Genomic DNA, 12,324 nt, shown 5'->3' with positions numbered 1-12,324 from the left:
GGGACGAATGGAGACGTGTCGTCTTCAGCGATGAGAGTCGCTTCTGCCTTGGTGCCAATGATGGTCGTATGCGTGTTTGGCGCCGTGCAGGTGAGCGCCACAATCAGGACTGCATACGACCGAGGCACACAGGACCAACACCCGGCATCATGGTGTGGGGAGCGATCTCCTACACTGGCCGTACACCTCTGGTGATCGTCGAGGGGACACTGAATAGTGCACGGTACATCCAAACCGTCATCGAACCCATCGTTCTACCATTCCTATAACGGCAAGGGAACTTGCTGTTCCAACAGGACAATGCACATCCCCATGTATCCCGTGCCACCCAACGTGCTCTAAAAGGTGTAAGTCAACTACCCTGGCCAGCAAGATCTCCGGATCTGTCCCCCATTGAGCATGTTTGGGACTGGATGAAGCGTCGTCTCACGCGGTCTGCACGCCCAGCACGAACGCTGGTCCAACTGAGGCGCCAGGTGGAAATGGCATGGCAAGCCGTTCCACAGGACTACATCCAGCATCTCTACGATCGTCTCCATGGGAGAATAGCAGCCTGCATTGCTGCGAAAGGTGGATATACACTGCACTAGTGCCGACATTGTGCATGCTCTGTTGCCTGTGTCTATGTGCCTGTGGTTCTGTCAGTGTGATCATGTGATGTATCTGACCCCAGGAATGTGTCAATAAAGTTTCCCCTTCCTGGGACAATGAATTCACTGTGTTCTTATTTCAGTTTCCAGGAGTGTATATACAAAGTTTAATTGTTCGTCGGTGAATGAAATGGAAGGTTAGATAGGTTTCCTCAGACAGGGTCGCCTACCACCACCAAAATCAATGTTATGGAACTCAGCTTATTCTGTTCTACCATTAGATCCAGAAGGAACTAAGTAGATAGCGGCGCCCTCGTTAACACAACGTTCGTTGACCTTTGGAAGATGTAACGCACAGCTGCGCAGAGTCACCTGTCGAAGAAATTAGCTTTTCGCATATCCGACCCCATTTAAGTCTGGGTTGAGAACTCCCTAGAGTATACAATGCAGCACGCCTTCCCTCACAGAGAGAAATCAAATGCGAATCGAGCCTACCACAAGCGTTATAGGGCAGTTATTATTCAGGAGGAGACTGTTACTAATGGCACAGTTCTATTTAGGGAAGATGTAGCACCAGAAAATAGCTGATCCTAGGAGACGACATGGATGAAGAGGGGAATATTAGGTTTTAACTTTTCATACACCACGAGTTCATTATAAACGGTGCAAAAACTTGGTCAAGAGAAGGATGGGGGACATCCCTTCATTCGTGCTGATCGATTTACGGAAACCACGGGAAACCTAAATCTTAGAGGTCATACGGGGATCAGAATCCCTATACAGGGTCTACTTCAATTTGAGACCAGTGTCTCAACTGTCCACCAACTGCCAAGGTAGGAAATTACGTGTTTTCAGATAGTGAGGCTTCAAGAACTACCTTCCATGGAGTGAATTCCAAAGCCTCACCTACCATTACAGCCTCAGTAAATGTTTTCACAGTACATAGCTGTGAGATTAACAGGGTACTAATATTAACTTAAGACTTAAAGCACAGCGATAAGCCACTGAGGAACAATATTTTTGTACAACAGTTGCTACTGGGAGCGCGCTGTGCGTCTTGCCTCAGAGTTTGAGTTACGCATTGATTTTCTTAGTTTAACGAGTTCGGTAACGACTAATTCTTAATCAAATTTGTTAATGGGGTGAAACAGATATAGTGCTAATTTTCATTCTAGCAAATATTACTCTGGTTGCCCAAATTTTGAGTTATCCGATAATGGAGTTGTTCTATTGAAGCGTAAATTCCGAAAAAAGTAACAATAATAAAAGTGAGAAAGTCTTAACTACAGTAATAACTTAACGCGAAAGAGAAATTGAAGCAATATTATAGTCTTTCATTTCTTTCCATCCCATTGTTTCCACTAACTTAGTAAGGCTTTGCTAAATTAACATGGGACTTTTGCAAAAATTGAGCCTATTTACAGCATGACTTCATTTTTATTTTTTTAGAAGTAGACAAGAAGGAGAAAATGCATAACTGGGTGGCACGTAACTCTGTGATGCCACAAGACGAAATTTTCCCCTTAAGGTTAACATAGAATTAGGGAATGTTCGTTAATGCCCAAAGGAGGAACTGCTTACGATGGCTTTCTAATGAAGAGTTCACATGATATACAATGAACTCGGATTTAAACCAGCGTGGAAACACGACTCCTGAATATACATCTAAGGACAAAAACTTCTTTTATATGCTTAAATGCGCGTTACAATAGTTGACGCACTGTGCACAACGAACTGTAAATTTAGGATCGGCTTTTAAAACAAACGGTAACAAATTCTCTTAAGATCTGGCTGACCTTGCTTCTAGTCCATTTAATTTTAAATGTCACCAGGGTAAATATTAATAAATTGCGTGCATGTCATATACGCGGACTACTTAATAATTATAAGGGCTCATCTAAAGGGAATGTTGCAAACTGTTTACGGAACGAATATCTTTCATTTATAAAATGAAGCTACAAAACTGTAATGCGGAATTAATCATCCATTGTATGCATATAATACGATATTGTTGAGGAACTTCTATATTTTGGAATATCCGCTTATCGACTGATGATATCTTTAGTTCACATAATTTTGGAAATCCCAATATGTAAGATATGGTGCATTAATTGAGTGACGAACGTGCATAATTTCTAAGCCATTTTCGGTTATGAAAATGTATAGTGTCTACCCAAAAAACTACAGCCCAAATATCTGTTTATGTGCAGCTGTACATGTTAGCATTGTCCGCCTCCATAGCTCAGTGGTCAGAGCGTCTATTCGCTTTGAGGAGGACCCGGGTTCGATTCCCGTTACCGCGGCGGAATTTTTCGTTGGTGAGAGGACTGGACCGCCGCGCACTTAGCGTTGTGAGGCCAACTGGGAAACTACTTGAATGAGAAGTACCGGTTCCAAGATCAGGAAAGTCGACAACGGCCTGGAGAAGGATGTGCTGATCCCACGCCCCTGCATACCGCATCAGATGACGCCAGGATGAAACGGCGGTCGGTCTGTCCGGCTTGGTCCATCAAGGCCAAAACGAGGAGCCTTGCTTTCATATTAGCAACAATTCTCGGCCAATATTCAGTAGGAAGAAACAATTCTTGGCCAATATTCTGTAGAAAGGCTTTCAACATTTTTATCTATACTACGCATATTACAGTATAATTGGAATTAGAGAGACCTTTTATGAAGCATTGAGTAAGCAATTTTCCCGATTCATTCACGGGTGATGTGCGGTAAGAGTGACTCCGTACGAGCTGTTATGTTACTGTCGCGATATCTACCGGAGTAATACACCCGCCAGGATATCCGAACACGTTTACAGCGTTTCAAGACTTGCGCCCTTGAGCGCCCTTGCGGGTGTGAATTGAATAATATAACGTGACGAACTGCTGCGAAGAGAGGAAAAAAGACTGGAAAAAGCGCCCGCCTCTGGGACAGGGGGATACGCGCTGGCCCCGGATCGAATTCGCCCGGTGGGTTAACGACGGGAGCCGTGTGCCAGGTAGCCCACAACCAGCTATTTGCATACCGGACTTGTACCCACGTTCCGCACCGGAGCAATACGTAGCGGTTCAACAAAATTCCAAACTTCCTCCTCGAAAACTAGTCCTCAGTAAATCAGTTTCTACCAGATAAACGGCGTCATTCTCAGAGTCTGTGCTTGTTGTTTCAGCATTTCCTTTAGTCTCTCGCAAGGCAAATAAACGTGCCACCAGTCACGCTGGCAGTGTTTATATACACATGGTGTTCTCTTTTCAGTTCAACCTGACCTCGCAGGTTTGAGCGGTATTCAAGTTCATGTCATACAAATGTTCTGTGACAATCTGAACCCTGAAATATACATTCAAAGAATGAGCGAACAAATGAGCACACCTCTTTCTTGTGCGCTATATCTAACGTGTAAATCGAGCTACAAGCCATTGGTCAGATTGAACGCCGCAAATAGATCACAGTAACAGGGTTTACTTGCTTGGACGCTTTGTAATTCGGCCAGAAGTTCTCCAACAAAGTTTCGTACAACCTGCGTATCTGCGAACGTACACTATCTGATCATATGTATCCGAACACCTCTATGTAATGCACAGTTAAAGACAAGATGTCGCGAGCGGCGGACCAGATAGTATAAAACGAGGCAGGGGAGTATTGTGTTTTCAGTAGAGAAGTACTAACAGCAGAATCGGTCGGTCGGGACCGCACACGGACTTCGAACGTGGACTAGTCATTGGATGTCTAAACTCCTCCCGAACAGGCAATGAAGGCCCAACGGTGCCGACCGGCCGCCGTGTCATCATCAACCCATAGGCGTCAGTGGATGCGGATACGGAGGGACATGCGGTCAGCACACCGTTCTCCCGGCCGTATGTCAGTTTCCGAGACCGGAGCCGCTACTTCTCAATCAAGTAGCTTCTCAGTTTGCCTCACAAGGGCTGAGTGCACCCCGCTTACCAACAGGACTCAGCACGCCGGACAGTCACCCATCCAAGTGGTAGACCAGCCCGACAGCGCTGAACTTCGGTGATCTGACGGGAACCGGCGTTACCACTGCGGCAAAGCCGTTGGCCATTGGATGTCTGCTGAGTGATAAATTCGTCAAGGTCATTTCAACCCTCCTAAGGCTGAGGAAAACTTGATACATTTTTATTTTGTCTGTCTCAGTTGCATGAATATACCGGGTGATCAAAAAATCAGTATAAATTTGAAAACTGAATAAATCACGGAATAATGTAGATAGAGAGGTACAAATTGACACACATGCTTGGAATGACATGGGGTTTTCTGAGAACCAAAAAAGTTCACAAAATATCCGACAGATGGCGCTTCATCTGACCAGAATAGCAATAGTTAGCATAACAAAGTAAGACAAAGCAAAAATTATGGTCTTTACAGGAAATACTCAATATGTCCACCATCATTCCTCAACAATAGCTGTAGTCGAGGAATAATGTTGTGAACAGCACTGTAAAGCATGTCCAGAGTTATGGTGAGGCATTGGCGTCGGATGTTGTCCTTCAGCATCAATAGAGATGTCGGTCGATCACGATACACTTGCGACTTCAGGTAACCCCAAAGCCAATAACTGCACGGACTGAGGTCTGGGGCGTAGGAGGCCAAGCATCACGAAAGTGGCGGCTGAGCACAGGATCATCACCAAATGAAGCGCTCAAGAGATCTTTCACGCGTCTAGCAATACTTGTTTTTGGTTCTAATAAAGCCCCATGTCATTCAAAGCATGCGTGTCAATTTTTACCTCTCTATCTACATTATTCCGTGGTTTATTAAGTTTTCAAATTTATACTGACTTTTTGATCACGCGGTACAATTTATTGTTGCAGTGGTTACAAGTTTCTGGCTGAGTAGGACATTCCCAAACCACACCCCTTCTTGTTAACCGTAACTAGTTACACAACCTGGTGCCAAGAGCACGAACTGCTTCATATAAGAAAATCAAACAGTGAGCAACAAATACGGTCATTGATATGACGGCCGAGCTGTCCACTGTTTCCCTTGAACGACACAATCAGACCTTCTAAAGCTGCCTAAGTCGGCTGTTGGTGATGTGATTGTGAAGTTGGAACGCGCAAGAAGAACTGCAGCTAAACCAAAACCAGGCAGGCTTCATCTGCTGACGAACAGGGACCGTCCAGCAGTGAGCAAGGTGACGCAGTGCTTAGGACGCGGAACTCACGTTCGGGAGGACACCGGTTTCATTTCTCGTTCTGCCATTCATATTTAGGTTCTTTGAGATTTCCCTAAATCGCTTCAGGAATATATCTGGACAGTTCCTATGGAAGGACACTGCGGATTACTTCCACATCGTTGAAACAATCCGAGCTTGTGCTCCGTCTCTAACGACGTCGATGTCGACAGAACGTTAAAACCCAATCTTCCTTCCTTATCGTCAGAATTGCGAAGAGTGGTTGTAAAAAATCGCATGAAATCAGCGGAAGGAGTCACACTCTGTGTCCGAGATGACATGCGCCCTGTGTACTAGTGATTTAGTACACCATTCCTCTGCGCAAGATGGTGGCACCTACCTGCGCGCAAATACAGATCAGTCTGCGTTCTTTTCCGATACACACGGTGACCCATGGTGCCAGCGTCTCTTTTCTTGCCCATGACGTCTAGGAATGGTAGTCTTCCTACTTCTTCGGTCTCCATAGTGAAGTTGATGTTAGGATGTACGGAGTTCAGATGTACAGTGGTGCTCAAAAGTATCCGAACGACCTGAATTGAATTTCGCCTGATTCGCATGCACCCCACGTAACGCAGCTGTCTAGCAGGTCCTCTAATCGCTCCTTGGTACAGTCGTTTGACTATTGAAAATGGTTCCAACAAGTCACCACTAGAAAACACTGCTCTGTATCGCAATAACTCTAGATGTAAAGTAACACTACGATAGTACAAATATCAGGGAACACCTTATCACAGGTAAGACTGTCCTTAAGGCTTGTAAGCTCACATTTATTACAATAAATGACATACCTGAAATGTTACTACTCTCATTATTACGTCAGATAGGTACTGCACGTAGTAAGTTCGTCGTATTCATGATTTCCTCTTCAAAGTAACATACCGTACTTATTATTTAACACAAAATGACATTAAAAATTTAAGTTATTCACGAGCAGTTAGTTGAGAATATGTATGAACTTCAAATGACACGACGAACCATCTCGTTCTGCATATGGATTCAAACTCAGGTCATGCAGACTAAGCAAAGATTTCGTGATTGACGGTAACTAACAGTCATTCCTGATTAGGCATACAGAGAGTGATATAACTCGATTTTAGACAGTATCAATTAGCAAATACCAACTTTAAATTACATAACGCAAACATTTTTAACGGACGCGAATTCCTACCCAGCACCTATTGTCTCTGTTAACGAACTACGAGAGATGTTAAATATTGCTTCTTAACAAGTAACTTATCTGAAATGCCGTGAGGTAAACCTTCGTGTTGGACAGGGATTCGAGCCCAGAACCTAATCGGATAGATATCGAAGCACAATCAACTGTGACATATCGCATTTTCTCGGCAGTAGCTAGATGTTTTAACGGAAATGACGAGACGAAACATTAATTTTTTCCTTCCCACGACTCCAACCTGGCACCTATTGCTGTTATATTCCAGAGAAAACGAACGTTAAATATGGGTTTCTTGCACCAGCAGCGACATGTGAGCATGTTTGAACTAGAAATAATACGACGAAGAGTTCAGGGGTGACTGGGAATAGAGCCCCACACATATCGTTGTTCACTACACACAAAGAGACGTCAGCTACCGAATTTTTCTCCACCAGCAGCTCGGAATAAAATCTTGACCTTACAGTGATCTCGCAAATAGTTCTGTGTCTCACTGGGAGTAAAAAACGTCAAATATCGTTAGTGTTGACAACTAATGAAAATACATTAAAAATAGAAATTATTATCCACCAGCAGATAGGTGTTCTAATGATATTACATAATGAAATCTTTAGTGCCGGGCCAGGATTCGAACCCATTCACGCGCAATATGTGGAGATGTTGAGGAATCTGCAGTTTTGAACAAACAACAAATTGTATCCGAGCTGTATTGTCACGAAGGGAACAAATTCCGCGTTAAGGGCGGTCTGACTTGCATTCCCAGTTCAGAACCAAATTTATCGACATACAGAAGCTCAGATAAAAGATGGAATAAGTGTCCTGGGAGCCTACATAGCGTTTGTTTCGTCACTAGAAATAAATAACTAGTATAAGAAAGGTTACTGGTGATAGAGTTTCTACATGTCGCCACTCCAGACTTTATTGTGGCTCAACCTAACGTCTATTTGGTAGAGCAGGAATATCATTTTTAATGTGAATTTCAGACTACAATGCCGTTATATCTTTTCCCTTGGTGTAGATAGAAGAGAATGGAATCTATCCCTCCCTATCAAAAATCACTGACCGAAGTTGGAATCGAACCCAGACAATAGACATCCGAACCTCTCATCAGCCCAACAAACCACTAAATATTGTTCTCAATGGCTCATTTTGCTATCGTATCGCCGTTGTGCCACACTAGCTGAGAATTCTGACACAAAGGCTCCCTGTATCAATTTGCAGCATGTTCAGTAAATTCATTTACTTGGTTGACCGAATCACCATAAACTAGCTGCCTCGGCTACCCAGTACATACATTCAACCCCGATCACTTCTGGGGACAATGTTGCAGACTGTGAGTTTCTTTGGAACTCCATGAGCATGGGTGGTCTTCTGAGCTCTCTCTGCCTATCGTTGGAATGAACCAGTTATGATCTCGAACCTCAGATGACAGGCATCGTGCCGTGGCGCCCTAGACAGCAGGCGTCAAAGGCACCACGCACAACGTCTAAGTAGTTTGGGTTGCAGCGAGCTTCGCTCCTACGGAACGGACTCCGCGGAAAGTAAGAGTTCCGAAACTCCACGGTCAGCCCAGCAGGTGGCCACAACAGCGTTCCGCCAGGCCACCAGGCAGCGTGCACGGCGACGGTAGAAGTTGTTGACGTACGGCAGCACCTCTTCCGCAGTGCCGCGTGCTGGAAATAACCGCGCATGTATCCTACGAAGAGACAGCTATTTAAACCTGCACGCGAAATTAGCAAGCGAGTTTCATCGTAGCAAGCAGACGACAGAAAGATCTCAGCACGCCTCGCTATGGACTCCACTACTATCTTCCGGCACAGCACATGGCTCCCTCCGCCTAGACTCTAAGTGAGATCGGCGACGTATTAGGTGGGACTTCGTACTGTTTCTACTATTTTCACTTCACCGACAAAATAGTGCTTTTTATCTTTGCCGGACTTAAACATTTTCTGTACGGCTTGATCATCGGAACTTCTCCTGTGAAGTACATTGTAAGATCTTTTGAAAGTGTTTGCTTCCGCGACGTAAGCTAGAGTGCGGATTTCGTTTATTTTCAAACTTGAGAATTAAGGAACTTATTTTATGTTGAACTTTGGCTTCATTCAGACTTCATGATTTTGTTCACCTTCGTTTCAGGAACTTTAATATTGTTTGCCAGTAGAGAACTACTGTTTCTTTTTCACATGTGTAAGAGCTTCGATTATATTGAGATTTGAAGGAACTTTACATCCACAGTACATTGAAGACTTTGTTAAAGCTGCCCGTCTTTCTAGTGGACATCTCCGTGGAACCAGACATTTCACACTGTTCCTTCCAACGTTAACTACTATCTGCGGATTCTTGCCCTTTGTGTTGGGTTGGCAGAAGAGCCAACAGCGTGTTACTAGAGAAGGCCGAAATGCACGCGTTTTAGATCGCGCAGGCTGGCGTGATGAGGGAAGAACTATACTGACGTGAGGTCTGGAACATGACAAGGAATTAGAATACAGAAAGCGGACTAATTAGTTTGATACTTAACTTTAATCCATTAACGATGAACGTCGCTCTTGACTGTACATGAGTCACAATATTATCTGTTCAGAAGACGTAGTAACTGAATATGGCGCCTTGCTAGGTCGTAGCAAATGACGTAGCTGAAGGCTATGCTAAACTGTCGTCTCTGCAAATGAGAGTGTATGTAGACAGTCAACCATCTCTAGCAAAGTCGGATGTACAACTGGGGCGAGTGCTAGGGAGTCTCTCTAGACTAGACCTGCCGTGTGGCGGCGCTCGGTCTGCAATCATTGATAGTGGCGACACGCGGGTCCGACGTATACTACCTGACCACGGCCGATTTAAATGCTACCACCTAGCAAGTGTGGTGTCTGGCGATGACACCACACTTTGTTGCCTCTATGGTTGCCGGAAGAGCCTCTTCAAAAGGCAGATTCCAGTGCTGACAACCCTCTTGCCGTAAAGTGACACTGCATGTACGCTCTAAGCTTGAAATCACCACAAAGCCATGCTGACAGACTGACAAGTTTTAATTTGTAGACAAAGACAGTTCTCCTAAACTACACGGAGAATGCTATTACTCAAGTGGCTACATAGTTTATCCAAAACAGTGCTGAAGGAAAGGTTTCCCGTCAAAAAAACGAACATGTAAGTTGTGAGAATAGCACAAAACTTCTTTTGAGTATTTTATACAGGGTATAACAAAACGATACCGACTAACTTTATAAAGATTGTAGAGGGTGCCGTGAGCAAGTATTTATGGATAGCAACCCTTGTCTGGAAACGTCATTTATCGTGGCTAATTATAAATTATACACTACTGGCCATTAAAATTGCTACACCACGAAGATGACGTGCTAAAGACGCGAAATTTAACTGACAGGAAGAAGGTGCTGCGATATGCAAATTATTAGCTTTTCAGAGCATTCACACAAGGTTGGCGCCGGTGGCAACACCTACAACGTGCTGACATGAGAAAAGTTTCCATCCGATTTCTTATACACAAACAGCAGTTGACCGGCGTTGCCTGGTGAACCGTTGTTGTGATGCCTCGTGTAAGAAGGAAAAATGCGTACCATCACATTTCCTACTTTGATAAAGGTCGGATTGTAGCCTATCGCGATTGCGGTTTATCGTATCGAGACATTGCTGCCCGAGTTGGTCGAGATCCAACGACTGTTAGCAGAATATGGAGTCGGTGGGTTCAGGAGGGTAATACGTAACGCCGTGCTGGATCCCAACGGCCTCGTATCACTAGCACTCGAGATGACAGGCATCTTATCCGCATGGCTATAACGGATCGTGCAGCCACGTCTCGATCACTGAGTCAACAGATGGGGACGTCTGCAAGACAACTACCATATGCACGAACAGTTCGACGACGTTTGCAGCAGCTTGGATTATCAGCTCGGAGGCCATGGCTGCGGTTACCCTTGACGCTGCATCACAGACAGGAGCGCCTGCGATGGTATACTCAATGACGAACCTGGGTGCACGAATAGAAACACGTCATTTTTTCGGATGAATCCAGGTTCCGTTTACAGCATCACGATGGTCGCATCCGTGTTTGGCGACATCGCGGTGAACGCACATTGGAAGCGTGTACTCGTCATCACCATACTGGCGTATCACCCGGCGTGATGGTAGGGGGTGCCATTGGTTACACGTCTCGGTCACCTCTTGTTCGCATTGACGCCACTTTGAACAGTGGACGTTACATCTCAGATGTATTACGACCGGTGGCTCTACCCTTCATTCGATCCCTGCGAAACCCTACATTTCAGCAGGATAATGCACGACCGCATGTTGCAGGTCCTGTACGGACCTTTCTGGATACAGAAAACGTTCGACTGCTGCCGTGGCCGACACATTCTCCAGATATCTCACCAATTGAAAACGTCTGGTCAATGGTGGCCGAGCAACTGGCTCGTCACAATACGCCAGTCACTACTCTTGATGAACCGTGCTGCCGTGGTGAAGCTGCATGTGCAGCTGTACCTGTACACGCCATCCAAGCTCTGTTTGACTCAATGCCCAGGCGTATCAATGCCGTTATTACGGCCAGAGGTGGTTGTTCTGGGTACTGATTTATCAGGACCTATGCACTCAAATTGAGTGAAAATGTAATCACATGTCAGTTCTAGTATAATATATTTGTCCAATGAATACCCGTTTTTCATCTGTATTTCTTCTTGGTGTAGCAATTATAATAGCCAGTAGTGTACTAGCGAGTGTTAGTGCAATAAATAAACGCAAGAGAAGAGAGATGCGTGTGATATTTACCGGCGTGCAGGAGAGCCGGCGTGTAGGGCCTGGAGAGGAGGACGGCGGACACGATGAGCAGCGCCAGCAGCAGCGCGCCCACCACCACCAGCAGCAGGCGCTCCAGCAGCGTGCGCGACTGCCACAGAGACCAGCCCTGCACACCAACACAACACGTCCCTCACTACACAGGCGGATGCTGCACTTCCGTATACTACAGCCTCTGCAACTGCAGTACCAACACTCACAAGTTCTCCACTATCAGTAGCGCTTGCCGTAGCCGTAGAAACCAGCTCCTTGGGGGTTGGGTTGCTTGGGGAAGCAGACCAGACAGCGAGCTTATCGGTCTCATCGGATTAGGGAAGGACGGGGATGGAAATCAGCCGTGTCCTTTGAAAGGAACCATCCCGGCATTCGTCTGGAGCGATTTAGGGAAATCACGGAAAACCTAAATCAGGATGGCCGGACGCGGGAATGAACCGTCATCCACCCGAATGCGAGTCCAGTGTGTAACCACTGCGCCACCTCGCTCGGTCCAGCTCCGTGCAGCAAATAAGCTGTAGGGGAGTAAATGCAATATAACATTGCGAATGTCACTGGAATACGCGCATTATGAGCAGGAACAA

General features: G+C 45.4%; 1 protein-coding gene across 4 annotated transcripts in view; it reads right to left on the bottom strand.

Moving 5' to 3' along the window:
- The window catches only part of LOC126298667 (endothelin-converting enzyme homolog), a 368,726-nt gene that overhangs the window by 144,756 nt on the left and 211,646 nt on the right, over nucleotides 1-12,324 (bottom strand). For all 4 annotated transcript variants that reach the window (XM_049990097.1, XM_049990099.1, XM_049990098.1 and 1 more), the window contains exon 3: nucleotides 11,720-11,855. In XM_049990097.1, coding sequence (XP_049846054.1) covers nucleotides 11,720-11,855 — 136 coding nt within the window. The remainder of the gene's footprint in view (nucleotides 1-11,719; nucleotides 11,856-12,324) is intronic.

This window comes from Schistocerca gregaria, chromosome X (genome assembly GCF_023897955.1).
Source record: "Schistocerca gregaria isolate iqSchGreg1 chromosome X, iqSchGreg1.2, whole genome shotgun sequence".
Lineage (NCBI taxonomy): Eukaryota > Metazoa > Arthropoda > Insecta > Orthoptera > Acrididae > Schistocerca > Schistocerca gregaria.
Note: the sequence above shows the minus strand (reverse complement) of the source record. Positions and strands in the feature narration are given on the sequence as shown.